Genomic DNA, 19,014 nt, shown 5'->3' with positions numbered 1-19,014 from the left:
AAGTTAGATGTGACAGATTCCTCATGTGCTTGCTTTTCTAAAGCTGCGACTCGAGCTTCTAATTGATCCATAAGTGATGATTGTGTGAGTGAGGCTCTAGCAGAATGTTCATTTTCACGTTGCGATGAATGATGCATGTATGAATAGTCATTAGGGTTCATGTATTGCGGCTCGGGACTTTGAAAATGTCCATAATAATTCCTATGACTATTGACATCATGGTCCGTGGAAGGTTCATAACGTGAAGTTTGTCCATATGCAAGTTCTCTAAGGGATTTGTTGTACTCCCCAACTGTAGAAAAAGATCTATTCATGATTGGCTCAAAAGCTAAGTAAAGAATGTACAAAGCTCAGAATTTGGTTTTTAAAGGGTTTGGATTTTTGGGAAAAATTTGGTTTTGGTGGGATAAAAGAAAAAAAAAATTTGGTTGTTAATGTGGGAGCAAAATAAAATTTGGGAGCAAGTAAAAATTTTGGTTTTTGAATGGGAGAGAAAATATTTATTTATTTATTTATTTATTTTAAAAGAAAATAAAATTTGGTTTTTGAATGGGAGCAAGCCCACTGTTGGTTTTGTGTTTGCTTTGGCTCAGCTGGTTTGAAAACGTTTGGTGAAACTGAGTCCAAAATCTCGGCCTAGAATTTGGGTACTCGGCCCACTAACGAGTTAACCTAGCGTGATCGGTTACAAGCTCAGCTGGGTTTAAAAACCCAGAATACAAAATACCAGTCCAAATTAAACAAGCTCACAAAAATTAAATACAAGATCACAAATTAAACAAACAAGCCCACAAAAATTAATTACAAACCCAACAGAAAATAAAAAGCCCAAAAATTGGCTTTAATATTACAAGCCCACAATTAAAAATTGGAAACCCACAATTCGGGTTCTCTGAATGGGTTTACCTTTTTAGCACAGCCCAGCTGCTCTGATATTGTTGCAAAAACCCAGTTGGGCTTTGGTTCTTTTCCTTGGTGGCGTCCCAGCAGAGGAAAAACTGGTTCAGAACAACAGGTCCAACAGCAAATGAAGTGAAGCAGATGCAGATGCAAATGTTATGCAGTGAAATGCAAAAATAGCTAATAAAACTACTAGAGAAACAAACCCGAGTCCCCGGCAGCGGCGCCAAAAACTTGGTGGGCCCGGAGATGTGTGAAAATTAAGCGCAATAAAAACGGGCCTACAGTAATACCGCAAGTGCACGGTCGTCAGTTGTAGCTCGTGCAAGTACGGGTCGATCCACAGAGACTGGGAGTGTTTTGAAGTTTTCTAGCTATTTTGGGCTCCTAAGTTGTTGTTGGTTAACTATGAAGCCTTTTGGGCTTTGGTCTTAGGGTACCTTTGGATTATAGGCTTGTTTGACAATAAAGTGAACTGAGCTTGGGCTCAGTTGGTCTTGAAGTGCACTAGGCTTGGCCTTTGAAGTGCACTGGGCTTTGAGTGTCAATGGGCTTCTAGATTAACCCAAGACTGAACTGGGCTTTGTAATGAATCTGGGCTTTTAGCCTTTGGTTCTAAGCTAACTGTTTGGAGCAGCAGCAGACAAGGTAAAGCAGGCTCTAGGCAGACAGGGCACTAAGTCACACAGGGCCAAGGATGGCATTTACAATGACATGCACAAAGAAAAAGTGACAATGGTATATACATGGAAGCAACACAGGGCAAAAGGATGCAAATTTACAATGGCATAGCAGTGATAAATCAAAGGCAATGGCCAAGGGCCAAAGGCAAAGGAAGAACAGGGCACAAAACAGTTATAAAAACAGCTATAAAAACAGTGATAAGAAGCCACAAAAACAGATAGATAACAAAGAAGAACAGGAAAGATGCTAGGCAGTGGCTGTTTTTTTTTGGTTAAATCCTTGTCCCTAATGGAGCTAGGTGGAGGTTCTAGACTGCCTATGTTCCAGGGCATACATAAATGGAATGGAAGGAGAAGAAGCTTGTCCAACTGTTTTACTCCTAGCATTGACTGTCTTTTAACAGCACAATCAATCACAAGCAACAGTGGACACTAAATTCCTCCATTTCTCAATCAGCTCAATTTACATGAATTCTAACCTAAACTTCCACCACTAACAGTGAACAAACTTAACATTTGAGGAACTAAACATTAAACACTAAACATAACAGTAAACTAACAGTGAACTATTGAGAAAACAGCAATGAAGGGAGACAGTAAACAAGAGTGATGAAAGAACACTAGGATGTTGGATCCACCATTAACCTAAGGGATATTCTACTCACAGCTAAGATAATTACCAAAGTGCTAATTGTCTGATTAAAGCACAACTAGTCTAAGGGATTAGCAACACTGAACATGAGCTGCACATGATGAAGACTATCTCAGCTGGTTCATAATTTCATCTAGTCCTAGCATTTGGGATTCAGAACATACATAACAGAAACAGTACAGAACATGATACAAATATTACAGAAACATAACATAACAGGAGACGTGAAACATAACATGGATAGCAACAGCACATTACATCAAATGGAGAAACTGAACAATACACAGAACATGGAAAAACATGGATAGCAAAACAGTGAAGAACAAAGGATAAAAACAGAGCATAAAATGGAATTTTTTACAGAACTCACAGTTCTGGACACACTGGCTAATCCAGGCATACCTATTACAACATCCCAAAACATCTATTTATACTCAATTACACTTTACCAATAAATTAGGGTTTCTGAAAATTGAAATTCAGTTTACCTAATCTTTGATAATGGCTTCTGTACGTCGACCCATTCTTCTTCTGACTCTCCTGCTCCTCTCCATGCCTTCCAATTGCGTTTCTAACTCGACCTAATTCATTGATTTTCTCATCTAGGGTTTCAGAGAGAAAAGAGGGGAAATCGATGAATTAGGTGGGTAGAGTGGTAGGGAAATGATGGGAAAGGAGATGGGTTGTTGTAGACTGGTGATGGTGGCTATGGCAGGTGGATAAGGTGGTTGTGGCAGTGGCAGGGCGTGGTGGTGATGGAGTTGCAGACGGAGGTGAGGGGAAAGAGAAGAAGAAGTCGATGGGAAATTTGGGTAAGGTGTGTTTGGTTCGGGTATAGGGAATTTGGTGTTTGGGTGTTGATCGGGTACAACAAGTTTGATGATTTGCGAAGCTCAGCCGTTGGATGTGGAATTGATAGATCGATCTAACGGCTATACGTGAAGAGCTTGTAGCGACCGTTGGATTGTATAATACAACGAAATTAACGGCACAAGATGGAGTTAGGTGCTGTAGTGTTAGACAGGAGCTTCAGACTTTGATGTACTGGCGATGTTGCGACCATTAGATTTAGATGTGTCCAATCTGACGGCTAGAAAGGGAAACGGGTATGGATATAGGAAATGGATCTGGGTGAGGGTTTTGGGCCTTGGATATGCCAAGCCCATATCTTCTTTAAGAACAATTCTTCCTCTTCAAGCCCAGTTCTAACCTTTTGGTCTTGTGCACAACATTCTTCGCGGCTTCCTTGCGTAATTCCTCCCGGCTTTTCACTACTTTTCTTCTCTTTTCCGCTCCGCAATTCATCTAACTTTATTTATTACCTAAAAATGCAAAATTAATTAATAAAAATATTTATTCTTGAAAACAATGAAAATACAGAATATGGGATAAAATGTAGAATTAATGCACAAAGGATGAGTTAAATGCCAAGAAAAATATATAGAAATATGCACTTTTTAGCACTCATCATTGGACCAACTCGGATAAGGCCATCTGAGGCTTGGATGACGCGATTGTGGCTGTCATAGATTTAGCCGACGCGAGTGAGGCTGTCTGAGATTTAACTGACGTGACTGAGGCTGTTTGAGACTTGGACGACGCGATTGAGGCCGTCTGAGACTTAGCCGACGCGACTAAGGCCGTCGGAGGTTCGGCCGACGTAATTAAGTCTCTTTGAAGTTAGCTGGAACATTTTCGGGAGAGAAAGGAAAGCTTGCACGCCTAATAATGTCTCTGCGAGACTTCGGTTCACTTGTTTTTGACCTGCGTATCTTGCAGAGATGTGCTAGGAGTTAATTGTGTCTGTATTGTGGGGCCGACATGACCAATGTATCTCGAAAGGATGTTCTATGAGTCTGTCAAAAAGGCCCAGAGGCAAAATAACTAGCGTATCTCGCAGGGATGTCTTAAGAATTATTCAGAAGCCTCAGTAAGTCGAGTCAGAGCCTAGAGTAGACATGACCCATGTATCTCACGATGATGTAATATGACTTAGTCATTGATCTCAAACAGAGTGAGTCGTGCTTACAGGAGACATGTATGTCTCCGCTCTGGGTCATAAGTCTGTCGGGGATGTTTTTACGCATCTGCAGAACCTACATGACCAGCGGTATCTCATCGAGGATGTATACTAGGAATCATGGCATCACAACCAGCTGCGCCTCGCGAAGACATGCTGGAATTGTGTCTGTTCTGGTTCATAAATCTGCCGGTAACGTTTTACGCTCTACAGAACCTACGTGACCAGCAATATCTCGTCGAGGATGTGCGATAGGAATCACGGCATCACGACCAACAGTGTCTCGCGGGGAGGTATACTAGAAATCGTGGCTATGGGTGCCTTGAGGACCAAGGGCTGAATTTTTCCCGTGAGAGTTGAGCTTTGTCATATGGTCTTAAAATGACATTTTTGCCCCTTATCCAAATTTCACCATCTACACTATGGTACTTGCAGTTTGTGATCAACTAAATCAAAGACCTACTGCAATTGATTCTGCATCATGTGATCCACCACATCTACTGAAAGGCCAACTAGGCGGATGCACTAGCAAATGTGGCAACAAACTGAAGTCAACAGGGCTTGAAAAAAAAGATATATATAGTTACGTGTTTTTTAAGACAACATGCAGTTGATGACTCCAAAAATATACTTCCTCCGTCCCTAATTAGATGACCTAGTTGTAGTTTGCACAATTTTTAAGACAAGGATGTTAGTAAAACTTAGAAATGATTTATTTCTTAAACTATATCACGGTTTTTCGTAAATTTTATACCGTTGAAAAACATTTTAAAACACCTACGTAACGAATATATACATAACTATCAAATTATACATATTTCTTATAATAACAAAAATAGGTCATCTATTTATGGGACAAAACTTAAAACCAAATATGTCATCTAATTAGATGCGGAGGGAGTATATAATTACGTGTTTTTTAAGACAACATGCAGTTGATGGCTCCAAAAATGTAACGTACCCACACGTGATCTCCTTTTAGTTTAAATCAATATGAGATCTAACTAAAAACTCGATCTCTTGCTAATAGTATTCGTCAGATTTTGAATGAATAATTAGGACGGAGGATATCTAAATTAATTTGAAAAGAATTGTCTAGTGTAGTGAATTCTAATGTTCTTACATAAAATAAAAGTGAGAAAAAGGTAATAGCTAGATGAAATTGGAAAGTCGTACACAGTAGTTGCAAAACATACGGCTTTTCAATAACAACTAAAAAGTATGACCATCAACAAGATCAGTGGCAGACCACTATGTCACTATGTGAGAGCACTACCTATGTGGCAAACAAGCTGTATTAAAAATTTATATTTTTGGGTCCAAACAATTTGAGGCTCTAGGCAACAACCTAGCTGGCCTAGTCCATAAGACAGCTCTGTGATCCACCTCAGTTCCGCTTTCTCTCTCTCTTAACTTCTTCAGGGGAGCTTGTACTTAACACGTCCAAGGTAGAGACCATGAGCAGGTGCCATAGCACTTGTGGCGGTAACTGTTTTTGCGTTCAAAATCCTTTCAACTGCAAATTTTGAATTTTATAATCTCAAGACTAAGTAAATTGAAAAAAAAATGACTCGAAGGCATATAAGAAATTTTAACAGTAGAAGAAGATATATACCATCAGATGTTGTAATTTCCCCGGTACCCGCAGCTTTTAGAACACCTACTAGCAGTCTGACCTGCGAATCAATGTTCAATAGAACTAGCTTAAATGTAGGGCATACATGCAACACTCTCCCTTGGACTGAAGTACTCTCTTTTTCTTTTCTATTCTTTACCAATTTCTCTAAAGTGATATCTACAAATGAACCTGTTTAGAGAGAGAGAGAGAGAGAGAGAGAGAGAGAGAGAGAGAGACGAGACCTGGTGATAAAGGAAAGAACGAGCACGTGCCGTTATTACATAACAACGGTGTACTTTCCTTCGGCCAAATTCTTCACCAAATACAGCATCAAATCCTCCAAGTTTATCCTTAATGGAAGCCGGAACCTTGCAGGTCACATCAATCCCTGACGTACTGGAAGAGACAATTGGGTCTTGCTCCATGGGATTAGCTTGGTCCCTCTCCACCTTTGAGGGGAAGTATGGCGTAGAAGCAACTTCAGTAACACTAAGCTCAGTCAGAGTTTTTATCGGCGATTTTGCCTGTGAATCATTCAGATTGTATAGAGCTTCATGAGATGTTTGGTAGTTAGCACACAAGCAAAAGGTGCAACAAAACTGAAAACAACAAAATCTTCTTCAATTGGTAACACCATTAAATTACCAAACAGAAATATTATGTACTTCAAATAATAAATGAAATCTGAAAATTTCAGTCATGCTAAAGGTATACCTGACAACCAGTTCCTCTGAATGAACTGAAATCGTGATCTCCAACAAGAACTCTGCAAGCTTTCTGCACGAAAAGCAATTGATCAAATAGGGTTTCAAGATGAAGCTTAATCACATATAGTACGTTTAAACTACCTGAATTGCTACAATATCTAGCTCCTCCTCAACATGCCACGCCCGGCCTCTTTCAAATGTTGATAAAGGCTCTGGACCTGACAGAATGCGGTAGAAGTACCTGCAAAAAAGGAATCATACAATATCCATGAATTTCTGAGTACGGTATAGTATAGGTCGTGATAGATTTGTCAGCTTTGCAATAAGCAACATGCTTGAATAGTTTCCCCCTTTCAATGTTATTTAGTTAAAGCAAAGACTTCTTTAGCGTGCAAGTAGAAGAATAAAAGAATAGTTAAGACTTGCCGAGTTGCAATTTAAGTACTTGACCTCCATTGCTGTACATAACTGGATAATCTCCAAATATAAAACTCTATGCATTCTAGTAAAATTTGCACTGAATATCCGATACGCTATATTGAAAAACCATATTTTTAAGAATCAAGAAACTCCTACTTCAAAATACGACTGGTTTTAGTGAAAAGTCTTTCTAGCACCAAAAGACCGTGTCCTGGGGCTGGTAGGTTTGATCACGAAACACAGTGCAATCAGATTAAAGAAGAAAAGAGCCATGGTAAAGGAAATTTACTACCATACACATGCAAATGGTAATATGTTTACAAGTTCACATGTTTATGTGCCACATTACTAGTTCATTTATGCTTAGTACATTTGGTTCAGAAGATACTGACGTGCGCTCAAGAGCTCTATGTCTAGCATGAAAATCAGCAGGGATACAACGAACATCAACCACCGCAACATCACCTTCGTATTTCTGCCATTAAACATAACATTAAGAATATATAAGAGCAATGTAATACAATACTGGTATATACACGATATCCAATATAACTTCCACCAGATGAGTACAAAGAACACACCAGTAAGTAGTGGTTCACAGCATTTCTAACAACTTCAGGTTCATAAGGAGGTAACTGCATATAAAAGACAAGACAGATTATGATTTTCAATAGGACAGATGCTAATATCAAACCATGTATAACTGATAGCAAACACGATATAATGCATCTTTTGATGCAAAGAATAGTGTGCATATGTTAATTTCCGGCTTCAACTTGTTCAGTGCTCAACTAATCTTCCAATTTTAATTTATTTTGAGAGAGAAAGGGAGATAAATAGGAAATTGTATTTGGTTCTTTAACAGATGAACCTTAACATTTTAACCAACTTCAAAATTTCTTATTTTTTCGTTTGAGTGAAAGTTCTCTCTCGCTCGCTTCTCCTCCACCCCTTCATCCTTTAATTTCCATCACCGCCGCTCTCATAACCAGCACGATGTCTGCCATCATCGTACATTACCAGACTCACAACTAGAATCTGCCGCACCTTTTCCACTAGTGCTTTTACCGTTCATTAATTTCTGCAAGTACTGAAACCACAAGCATCACTAGTTCGCATCACTACCACACCAAACCAACAGAAGCACGACTTCTCCTTCTACTATCCAATAACTGTGAGTCTGACCAGTAACATTAACATGTAAGTTTTCCATGGTTACCACACTACGGCTACCAAAATCAATTATAGCTATCATTACCACCTACCACCACCATATGGTCTGCATCTGTCATCCTTTTGGACCTCATCAAGATTCACAACCACCACCATCTTTGTAATTCCCTTTCCACTTTCTTTACTTAATTTCTCTTTTATAAGAGACATTCAAACATCCAAAAAGGAACTTGGAGGAAATGGATTGGGAAATTCTTAAACAGGAAAATCTTCTTACTCTATTAATGCGAAGCAAAGACAATCAGTGCTCCAATGCATATCTTAACAAACAAACAAAAAACATAACCTTTCATCTATAAGGAAATTACCCATTACCAGCTCAGATATTGACTTAAAAATAAATTGATAGAGCCTTAAAGGTTAATTAGATGACCAAGTACATTACCACTTCACCAGGCCTCCTTTTGCTTATTCGCTCAACGTCTACATGGCAAACATTTGATAGTGCATGAACTCCAGCATCCTGCATTTTCAAACATCGTAAATTGTGTCTGTCTGACTCATTTACGAATATGTGCTTGCTTGAATTGAAGATAAACAAAGATTATAAAATGCTTCTAAATTTCAATTTACCGTCCGACTAGAGGAAATGATTTTAACAGGTTGCCCGACAAATCTCCGGAAAGCCTCCTATAGGATGCATAAAAATTACTCCAATTATCAATTAACAAGCAATAGAAGAAAGCGAATATTGATTTTTCATCAACTATTATTACCTGCAAAGCACCAATGACAGTTCTACGAACGGCTTGTTGTTGAGAACCGAAGAATTTTCCACCATGATACTCAAATGCAACCAAATACCTTTGCATTCTAGGGTTATTATTAATGATCTGAGGTTTCTGTAATTCTTCTTCTTCTTCTTCGTCACTAAATTGTATATCCTCTTCTTCTTCTTCTACTTCAACAGTTTTTGTAATCTTTGGTGGATTTTCAATAGATGATGATTCTGATTCAATAGAAAAACGCTTTTTCACTTCTTCACTGGGCATTTTTCCCGCCACCAAAACTGAACCTGCCAAGGTATTTTCCCCTCACAAGTTCATTTTTAGGGCTTTCAGTCATGGCGTGTGATGTCCTGGGAGTAAATAAAATTTTTTAAGGGACACCATTGTCTTTTTGTAACGTAACAAAGGGTATTTTAGACTTTTAAAAAGAGACCTCAACTTTTCTTGCTACATAAACCAAAACTCGGTTTATAAGGAAAAACTCAGTCCGATCTTCTTCCATACTTCAAACTTATTTCTCTCTACTTTCGTCTCAGCTCTCAAAAGCTTCATCGGAGCTTCAATTTACCAGGTAAATCTAAACATCTATGTCGTATTTTGTAAACCCTAGAATTATGATTCAGTCTTTTGATCTTTAAATCTTTTGGATCTAAAGAAATATATGTGACTTACATTGTTAGGGTTTATTCTAGCTTTAGTATGAATTTGTTCTGCTTGTATCTTGTTAGAATTGTGCTGTGGAATTTGTTCTTTTTTTTAGTATGAAGATAGTTAATTGATTCAGTAGGCAAGCTTAGGGTTTTTGTGAAACCCTATTATATAGTGAACCATAGTTGATTTTGAATTTGGGGCTCTTATGTTGGGATTTGAATTCAATTGGTTAACTACGGTAGTTAGTTAATATTGCTAGATTGAGGAACTGTCTATGGTCTTTGTGGGTTAGTAATTACTTGTGGTTTAATTCAGTGTCAAGGGGTAGTTCAATCTTATTGAAAATGTATAAAGGTTACTGAAAGAGTCTGATGTACTAGGACTGGTGAACTAAGGATGGCATTATTATTTGCAATGTTTTTGTAGTGTATTTGCCTCAGATGAAAATTTGCTTGTCCTTTTCGCTTATCACATCGTGATCATGGGAGTAGTGTTGCTTAATTTAGAAGATGATTACATCACCATTAAAGTATATAAGTTTGAGTGGATGGAAGAATTGACTTAGTCTATTGGCTCACATCCTGTTTACACGAAAGTTTCTAGATCGGCCAAGGTAACATTGTGTTGTCGTGCGCTGAGACTGCAATTATTCTTAGCTTTAATTGTTCCTCAGTTACTTTCTCTGTTGAGCTGCAGAACTTTATCCTCGGGTAGCTAGGGGTGTAAGAATGATTTAGTCTTCTATGCAAAAGTTTCAAGATGTGTGTAATTTATCATTTTTTACAATTTTATCTGCAGCAATCATGTTGCATCGCAGCTGCAGTCAGAATGTGTTGTATGACAACCGTTGTAGTGTAATCTAGGTGTATGGTGTTTATTTGAAACATTCATTCAGACACTTTCAGTAGATTCTTAGAAATTGCTATCTTGATCTTCTTTGTATTATCTTTTTTCGTATGAGAAGAAGGTTTCTACCGAGATAGTAATTTGGTCGGTGGCCCTGCTAGTTTCATGTGTATAGTACCCGTGGGTCTATAGTATCCCAAGGCAGCTCTGACATTCTGACAATTGGGCTTTGCCTGTCTGGCCTATTTGGGTTATCTTTTGTAGAATCCTAGGCTATTTTATGCAGTATCCTCTGCAGCAACTCTGGTCCAGTGACAACCTTGGATGTTAATATCTTACATCGTCTTAATCATGCCCATGCATATCGATAAACTATTGTTATTATCTTTCATATTCCTGTTCTCGGTTAACTTCTTAATTTTCCCTTCTGCATTGATTTATTCTGGTACCTTATGTTGCCTACTGCGTTCTTTCTTCTCTAATAAAGTTCAGCAACTTGTAGATTCAAATTCCCCATAGTTTCTTTCTTATGACACACAAATATTATATATGTCATTTAAGTATACATTTTGGTTTTCTTTTGCAGCTTTTATAACAATGTCTCGGAGATATGATAGTCGTACAACAATCTTCTCTCCAGAAGGCAGACTCTACCAAGTAGAGTATGCCATGGAGGCCATTGGGAATGCAGGTTCTGCGATTGGTGTATTGTCCAAGGATGGTGTGGTACTAATTGGTGAAAAGAAGGTGACTTCCAAGCTCCTTCAAACCTCAAAAACGACTGAAAAGATGTACAAGATTGATGACCACGTAGCCTGTGCCGTGGCAGGAATTATGTCTGATGCCAATATCCTAATCAACACCGCCAGGGTAGCTGCCCAACGTTACACTTTCTCATACCAAGAGCCAATGCCTGTTGAGCAACTAGTCCAGTCTCTATGTGATACCAAGCAAGGATACACACAATTTGGTGGGCTCCGTCCTTTTGGTGTCTCATTTCTTTTTGCAGGTTGGGATAAAAATTATGGTTTCCAGCTCTACGCCAGTGATCCAAGTGGTAACTACAGTGGCTGGAAAGCTGCAGCAATAGGTGCAAATAATCAAGCTGCACAGTCGATGCTTAAGCAGGATTACAAAGATGAGATCACTAGAGAAGAAGCTGTTGAACTTGCCTTGAAGGTTCTAAGTAAGACCATGGACAGCACTAGCCTTACTTCAGAAAAGCTTGAACTAGCCGAGGTGTTCCTCTCTCCTACTGGAGAAGTGAAGTACCAAGTCCGTTCCTCTGAATCGCTCAGTGAGTTGTTGATCAAGGCTGGAGTTACTCAACCAGCAGCAGAGTCTTCTTAATTTGCATCTGTTTTAGTGCAGAAACTTCGATTGGGAACCTGTATTATGTTAATTACTTTCATTTGGAAACTTCCCAATGGGATTAGAACCTCATGTTGAAGATTATTAGGTTTGGATTTCTGTCGAACCAGTGATACATGAGTTAATGGGATTTTCTTGACTATAGGCAAACGCGTACTTTTTTTCTTCTCCATTATGGTCATATGATATTGCTGTCCATTGTATGCAGTGTTTATTGCAAATTTAGGTGTTCTCTTTTCATTTTTTCTTGAACTCGTTTCACCTTTCAGTTTGCTCTGCTCGATAGACTCCTCAAAACTTTGTAGTTCTTTTTATGTGAAACAATCAGGCAATCACACTCCGTGCTCTAGTTCCTTGAACCCTATTTTGCAAGATGTAGAAGAATTAGAAGAATTATGTAGCCAAAAGGCCAGCCAATGCAATTTGGAAGAATTTTGGGTTCTGAAAAAGAGTGCCAAGGTGTAAATAAGTACAAAATAAATAGGAGAAACGATACAACGCATATGCCCAAAATAGAGCAACAGACAAACGGAATCTTTTGATCATCATCCAATTCCTATCTATACTATCTTCTTCTGCTGCTCATACCACCTGGACTGTGTAGTACTTAACAATGGCAGGTTTTTAGAGAGGGAGGGAGGGAGAGAGCGACAGGGAGAAATATTTTCTCCGCCGTTGTTAATTTGGTCAAATATTTAGCTATGAACAACATAAACTAAGGGAAGAAGAAAGTAGAACTAGAAAGAGATGGCGTATTCGTTGAGTATGGCAGTCTTATCAGTTCCTAAGCCAACTACAACTCAAACTTATTCTTCAAATTCTACTACTAAATCAATCACTAATTTCAGTTCAACATTATCGTCTTCTTCAAATCTTTCTAGGGTTTCTCTTTCTTCTGACTTAACTCGTCGTTCTTCTTCTGTCTCTGTGTTGCGGAACAAATCTTCATCATCGGCTGTTTCGGTATGTAATTTCATTAATTTTACAATCTCGTTTCTGGAGTTATTGTAAACAGTGATAAATTCTTTAGCCACCATATTTTCATGTGTGTTCAATTTTTTGTACCTTTTAGCCTGTAATCTACATTCAGAATCAGTTACCACTTAATTAGTATAGATTGATCTTGACTGACATGATATGTAGAGCGTACTCCCAAAAAGATAGGTTAGGTCATTTCGACATGGACTAATGGGAACCTAAGAAAATGTTTGCTGTTTGCAATGGAAAGGCTCAAATGACAGTTAGGTGACACTGTTAGGTGACATTGTTAGGTCAACTGTAGATTAAAAACTTTTGAGGTTGAACCTCAATCTTGTAGATTAAATGACAGTGATGAATGAAAACAAGATGCGTGCATCTTTGGAGGCATCCATGTCTGTGGATTATCTTGGTTGTCTGAAGCAGAATTTCATTGTTCTTACCGATCGAAATACAAAAACAATATAAAAATGTAACTAGCATAAAAGACAATTAGTAGATTTAAAGTCCCGGTTAAATTTAATTCATCATCCAAAGAAGAGAAAGGGAGGTCCAAAATATGGTCTTCAGTACTTCTGTCATGATGGTAAGAGAGGGGGTTATTTACCCAAATTTAGATCCCACTAGCATGGCTTGTGGTCCGTTAATTAACTATGTAGTAAGTGATCCTTAAATAAACCTCGTAACTACGCTTAATGTGGTTAACTACTTTATCGTGCAGATTGTGGCAGCTGCAAAATCGAAGCCAGAGCCTCTTAGGATTATGATATCTGGTGCTCCTGCATCAGGAAAAGGAACTCAATGTGAACTTATCACCAAGAAAGTAAGTTGCAATTTTCAATAAGTGTTCCATGCTTTTCCTATTTTGTGTTCAACCATGCAACGCTCAGAGGAATTGTTGGTGTCGCATATTATTATGACCATGTCCAAGTTACAGATACTTGTAGTAAACTGCTTTGGGAATTCAATACTTGCAAGTATAACGGCATGTGCCTTGCACATATAATATTTATAAGATTTAGGACCATGTGATTATGACTCATGGAAGTCTTGATCTTAATCAACATAAAATTTATCATTAGATCATTTGCATGTGATCACAGACAGATGAACATACCCTGACAAACTTGAAACAGCGATTAAGATAGTCTTACAAAAGTGACTTGTATAAAAGGTCTACCCATACTATAAAGATGACACCTCACGTCCTAAGTAAACCATCATGTTGAATGTCCATGTGATTGTTGCACACGGTCTAAGAGTTATGAAATTCAAGGGACCAATGTTGTCCAGATTGAGACCTTCATTATTCAAGCAAAACAGATGTTGCTCTTGCTTTTGTAAGGATTCAGGAGCTTTACTAGATAGTGAACACCATATGGAAGTTTTAACAAGTTTTCAGGATTGCGTTAGACTTAATGAAGCAATCACATTCAAGATAACTAGGCTGTTATCCTTGTTGTAGATTCCAAATATCAATTTCGATGATTTTCAAAAAACCATTTTTTAATTAATTTGCATATGATGTTAGATATAATCATGTAAGCTGTAATTATTTGAGAATGTCTCCATAGTATCTTTCAGTAGATTTATGTATTTGGTTGGTATGAAGCTTGTTCCCTCCTTCCAGGATATACCCTCTTCCTTTTACATGTTTTGAGTAGGTATGTGAATATCACGTGTAAGGGACTGTTTGCGTAATGAATGTTTTCATGTTAAAATTTCCCCTAAGGAGGAACAGATTAAATCAAGTCATCCTTATATGTGCAGTATGGATTGGTGCATATTGCTGCTGGAGATTTATTAAGGGCTGAAGTTGCAGCCGGAAGTGAAAATGGACAGCGAGCCAAAGAATGTATGGAGAAAGGACAGCTGGTCCCTGATGAGATAGTTGTTATGGTACAGTTTTTGAGTCCCAATTTCTCTCTGTTTTACTAATATCTTGATTCTATGGTCGTTTTCACCGACTTCTTTTGTATTTTCTAGATGGTGAAGGAACGACTATTTCGACCGGATTCACAAGAAAATGGCTGGCTTTTGGACGGATATCCTAGGAGTTTGTCTCAAGCAATGGCACTTGAGGACTTCGGAATTCGGCCAGACCTTTTCATTCTTTTAGACGTAAGATTACTCCTCCTGTGATAATATCGATCTACGCTGCCAATAGAAGAAGAGATAAACACACATGTCCTTGTATATGTGATGCTGGCAGGTTCCTGAGGAGATTTTGGTCGAAAGAGTGGTTGGTCGAAGGCTTGATCCAGTTACAGGAAAGATATACCACTTAAAGTATGCTCCTCCAGAAACTGATGAAATTGCTGCTAGGCTTACTCAACGCTTTGATGATACAGAAGAAAAAGTACGTAAAATGATCTGTTTAGTTCCTTGCACATCTGTGAATTCTAATATGCTCTTCAAATCTTTGATTATAGTTTCAATTTATCTCCTTCTGTTAAGAGTTCCTCACCAACAGGTGCAATTCACGCTTGGATTATGTCTAACAAAGGCACTTACGTTGGAGAATCCCTGTTGTAGGCACTACAATTATGTTTATATCATCTGCGACTAAACGCATGACTGTTTCTTTCTTCTTTGGCTTTGAAGGTAAAATTGCGCTTGGGCACTCATCATCAGAACGTGGAAGCTGTACTTGCGGCATATGAAGACATAACAATCAAGGTATGTGAAATATCACGTTTTTCCTTATATTTCCCTGTCTTTTTATTTTCGTTGCTTTTGACAATTAGTTGTTCTACACAAGGTCAGCCAGAGATTTTCTGCCTAACTTGTGACTTAGTTTATCTTTGTTTTTATCAAACCACGAAACTACTAGATGTTGGGTACACAGTTAAGAACGAACTGATTTTTTGTCGATCCATGTGATACTAAAGTTAGAACATTGAAAAAAGTCAGGTTTTTATGGGATCCCCATTCATCCCCATAGTTTTACAAAGAAATCAACTGTCACACACTTATTCATTGTATCTCGTATATTCCAGAGGAATCTTACCCCAGTCTACTCACTTATTGATATCAGGTCAAGGGAGATGGTCCCAAAGAGGAGGTTTTTGCCAAGATAGACAGCGCACTGTCAGAACTTGAGCAAAAGAAAATTAGTCATGTGTCAACAAATGTATGATTTCATTGTTTTAGTAAAAGTATTTTGTTTGAGTAGGGCCAAAGGCAAATTCAATGTAATGAACATATCATCAAACAAAAAAGTAATCAAATAGAACAATTTTTGTGTGTTTGTACTTTGTATGAAAATGCTTTATATCCCGGGATTTCTACCGTAACTCACAGATTGCGGGATCTGCCCACTTATAATCGCAATGCTAGAGGGTATTATCGTCATTCGTCCGATCTCCTCACGGGATTTTTCCCGGGTTTTTTGGGCGTCAACCTAGCATCACTCAACTTGGAGCATTGTCTAATCACACTACCCAGTCACTCCAGTCCCTTCAGTGCTCAGCTGGTAACGAATTGGATTTGAGAGGGCACCGGTTGTTCCCATCTTGGAAACGTGATGAGTGATCCCAGGGGTTCTAAGCCTACGCATTTGGATAATCTTATCGCCTGCTTGACAACTAGAAGTTGAAATGCTTTGCTTTTGAAGCAAGTTTTTTAAAAGTTGAAAGCAAAAAAAAAAACTTTGCTCCACGAAACAGTTATTTTTTAAATTTTTGGAAGTGATTCTGAAATTTGAATCCCAACCTGACTTTCCAATATTTTTCTTTTCCGATGCAAACCATAATTAGATTACTTTAGCACTATCGTGCTAAATAATATCTAACAAGAAAGTTGGAGGATCTCTTAGCCAAAGTGCTAGAGATACCTTCTTTACGAGCAAATTTTGCTAATTCATCATCACATTTATTAGCTAATTTATATGTTCGCACACATGACCAACTCTCACAAAAAAAGTAAAAGAAAAGAAGTGTCTTCAACAATGCCTCTATGCTCCCATGGAACTTCAGCTTTCTCTCTCTGGATTGCCTTGACTAACCGTTGGTAGTCTGTTTCGACGATAATCTTATGAAGTTTCAGTTGCAAAGCCATCTTAATAGACTCCAAGACTGCTAGACACTCCAGCTGCTCAGATCCATAAGCTCTGTTAAAGACTACACTCCTTGAGGCTATATGCGCACCTGCAGAGTTTCTAAATATCAGTCCAAATCTTCCGACACATGAAATATGACAGAATGCAACATCAATGTTAACTTTAACAACATCTGAATCAGGGGGTGACCATTTAGGGATGACTGTAACCCTAGCTGGGTTGTTTCTAGATTTTATAACCGAAGACATACCATTGAGAAAGTTATTTATCCAGTGTAATGATTGTTGAGGAGAGCTGAATTTGTTGTTGAAGACTGCACAGCATATGTCTTTCCATAAGTGCCAACATATCTCTGCCACTTGTGCCACCAGGTTTGGTTTCTATAAGGTCCATTGATCCATGTCGAAATCCATTCTTCTTGGTTTTTCCATTACTGATTAGGGAGGACGTACATGCCCCAAACCAAACCGATTTAGCATCTGGACACTCTGAAAGGATATGCATAGTTGTTTCATTTTGGACCTTGCACTTGCAACATATTACAGTATACTGAGGAATTCTTCTACTCATTCTACCATTTAAACAAATAATGTCCTTAGCGCACTTCCGGATGAAAAGTCTTATTCTTGGAATACGGTCAGTATCCCATATTTGCTTCCAAATATTAGTACTTGTAGTAGCTGCATGTACCTCCTCATTATGATATTTGTTGTTGTAGAGTACTTGATAGGCAGACTTGACTGTGAATTTACCTCCCTTTGTTTTTGTCCAAATTAGCTTATCCTCACTATTTAAAGGAATTCTCATATGAAGTATCTTTGTCATTGTTTCCTGGTCAAATAGCTGAGAGATAATATCTTGTTTTCGTACCTTTTTGTCTTGATCAATGAGGTCAGAGACATAAGTATAACCACCAGGATTGATTGCGGTACTAGTCGGAGAAAATGGATCATCATTATTAAGAACCCACTTGTCTTGCCATATTAAGATAATAAGATTTGTTTACCACTACCACATACCAAAAGCTATACTTATATATGAATCCCAATGTAGAACTGATGCTCTTTCAAGACCTTGTTGAGTCTGTATTTTTAGGGGCATGAAGAAAGTTTAGTGTTTTGAAATACTTAGCATGAAGTGATCCACCACATAAACTCTTTTTAACTGTGCAGAGTCTCCAAGCAGATTTTGCTGATAAAGTTTGATTAAAGAGGCGCAATCTGACTTTCTAATACAAGTAAGTTAAAAGAGGTAAAATGTTTGTATCATTTACATGGGTGTCGCTTAGTCTGGGTTAGCATTATTTGTTCCCTGAGTTTGTTTTACTTGTGGGTTTGTTTCTGAGGGAATTGCACAACTAGTAGTCTGTCATGTGACGTTCTTTGAGTCGACATTTATTAAAGATAGGGTTAATGGTCTCAATAAGATGGCGGAAATCCAAGTGGTTGGGTTTTAAAATGTGAGAGATATTTTCATATTCATGATGTTTATGAAGCTCATAAGGTACATTTGGCTTTCATTCACTTAGATGGTAAGGCTGATTATTTGTCTGATAAGGTTTGTAAGAGATTTGAGAACCCAATGACAATTATATGGGTTGTTTTAATAAGCTTGCTCAAATATTTTGAGAAGTTTGAAACCATTAAAGCATTAATGTTAAGAAAGAACAAGATTCTTACATAAGAATACTTAGTGTTGAGTTTCATCAGTAGACTTACATAGAAAATTAGAAACTCAATGTTGATGTTCAATCGCACTAAAACTTTTCCAAGTTTTTTTCTCTACAAGAATGCAAAAGCAAACCAATTTTTTATTACAAAAAAAAAATCACTACATTTATCAGTGAATCCTTCACCAACTCATTTTCAACCGCCAGACCTTTCTCTCACCCAAATTTACTTCCCAAACCCATTATCATTGCACCGATTATCCAAAAATACAATCAATTCACTAGCCACACTAGTACCCCACTCACACCAATTAAAAGACTTATTCAAGAGCATGTAACGCTGAGAAGGGAAAATGGTTTACGCTATAATTATGATGAGGTTTACAAGTCTGGACACTTTTATAGGAGGAAAAAGTTGTTTACGGTGGTTGCAGAACATGCAGGTGAAGGAAATACTTTTGTTGAAGAAGAAATGTCA

At 38.0% G+C, this 19,014-nt stretch overlaps 3 protein-coding genes across 3 annotated transcripts; 2 read left to right on the top strand and 1 right to left on the bottom strand.

The window, feature by feature from the left end:
• Nucleotides 1-5,325: 5,325 nt before the first annotated feature.
• LOC113356559 (tRNA pseudouridine synthase A-like) lies at nucleotides 5,326-9,293 on the bottom strand. Its single transcript, XM_026599721.1, has 10 exons — nucleotides 8,950-9,293; nucleotides 8,807-8,863; nucleotides 8,619-8,696; nucleotides 7,582-7,635; nucleotides 7,393-7,475; nucleotides 6,722-6,821; nucleotides 6,588-6,650; nucleotides 6,116-6,397; nucleotides 5,871-5,931; nucleotides 5,326-5,771 (listed from the first exon to the last, which is right to left on the bottom strand). The coding sequence occupies exons 1-10, from the start codon at nucleotides 9,223-9,225 to the stop codon at nucleotides 5,674-5,676; spliced, it is 1,152 nt and encodes a 383-aa protein (XP_026455506.1). The 5' UTR covers nucleotides 9,226-9,293; the 3' UTR covers nucleotides 5,326-5,673.
• Nucleotides 9,294-9,416: 123 nt separating this feature from the next.
• LOC113356557 (proteasome subunit alpha type-4) lies at nucleotides 9,417-12,027 on the top strand. The gene is made up of 2 exons (XM_026599720.1): nucleotides 9,417-9,532; nucleotides 11,045-12,027. The coding sequence occupies exon 2, from the start codon at nucleotides 11,056-11,058 to the stop codon at nucleotides 11,806-11,808; it is 753 nt and encodes a 250-aa protein (XP_026455505.1). The 5' UTR covers nucleotides 9,417-9,532; nucleotides 11,045-11,055; the 3' UTR covers nucleotides 11,809-12,027.
• Nucleotides 12,028-12,342: 315 nt separating this feature from the next.
• On the top strand, nucleotides 12,343-16,068 carry LOC113356556 (adenylate kinase, chloroplastic-like). The gene is made up of 7 exons (XM_026599719.1): nucleotides 12,343-12,792; nucleotides 13,529-13,630; nucleotides 14,578-14,706; nucleotides 14,794-14,928; nucleotides 15,020-15,166; nucleotides 15,412-15,486; nucleotides 15,845-16,068. The coding sequence occupies exons 1-7, from the start codon at nucleotides 12,577-12,579 to the stop codon at nucleotides 15,944-15,946; spliced, it is 906 nt and encodes a 301-aa protein (XP_026455504.1). The 5' UTR covers nucleotides 12,343-12,576; the 3' UTR covers nucleotides 15,947-16,068.
• Nucleotides 16,069-19,014: the final 2,946 nt, after the last annotated feature.

The sequence above is a fragment of the Papaver somniferum genome, chromosome 3, assembly GCF_003573695.1.
Source record: "Papaver somniferum cultivar HN1 chromosome 3, ASM357369v1, whole genome shotgun sequence".
NCBI classification, from domain to species: domain Eukaryota; kingdom Viridiplantae; phylum Streptophyta; class Magnoliopsida; order Ranunculales; family Papaveraceae; genus Papaver; species Papaver somniferum.
The sequence above is the reverse complement of the archived record's forward strand: the minus strand, read 5'-3'. Positions and strand labels throughout refer to the sequence as shown.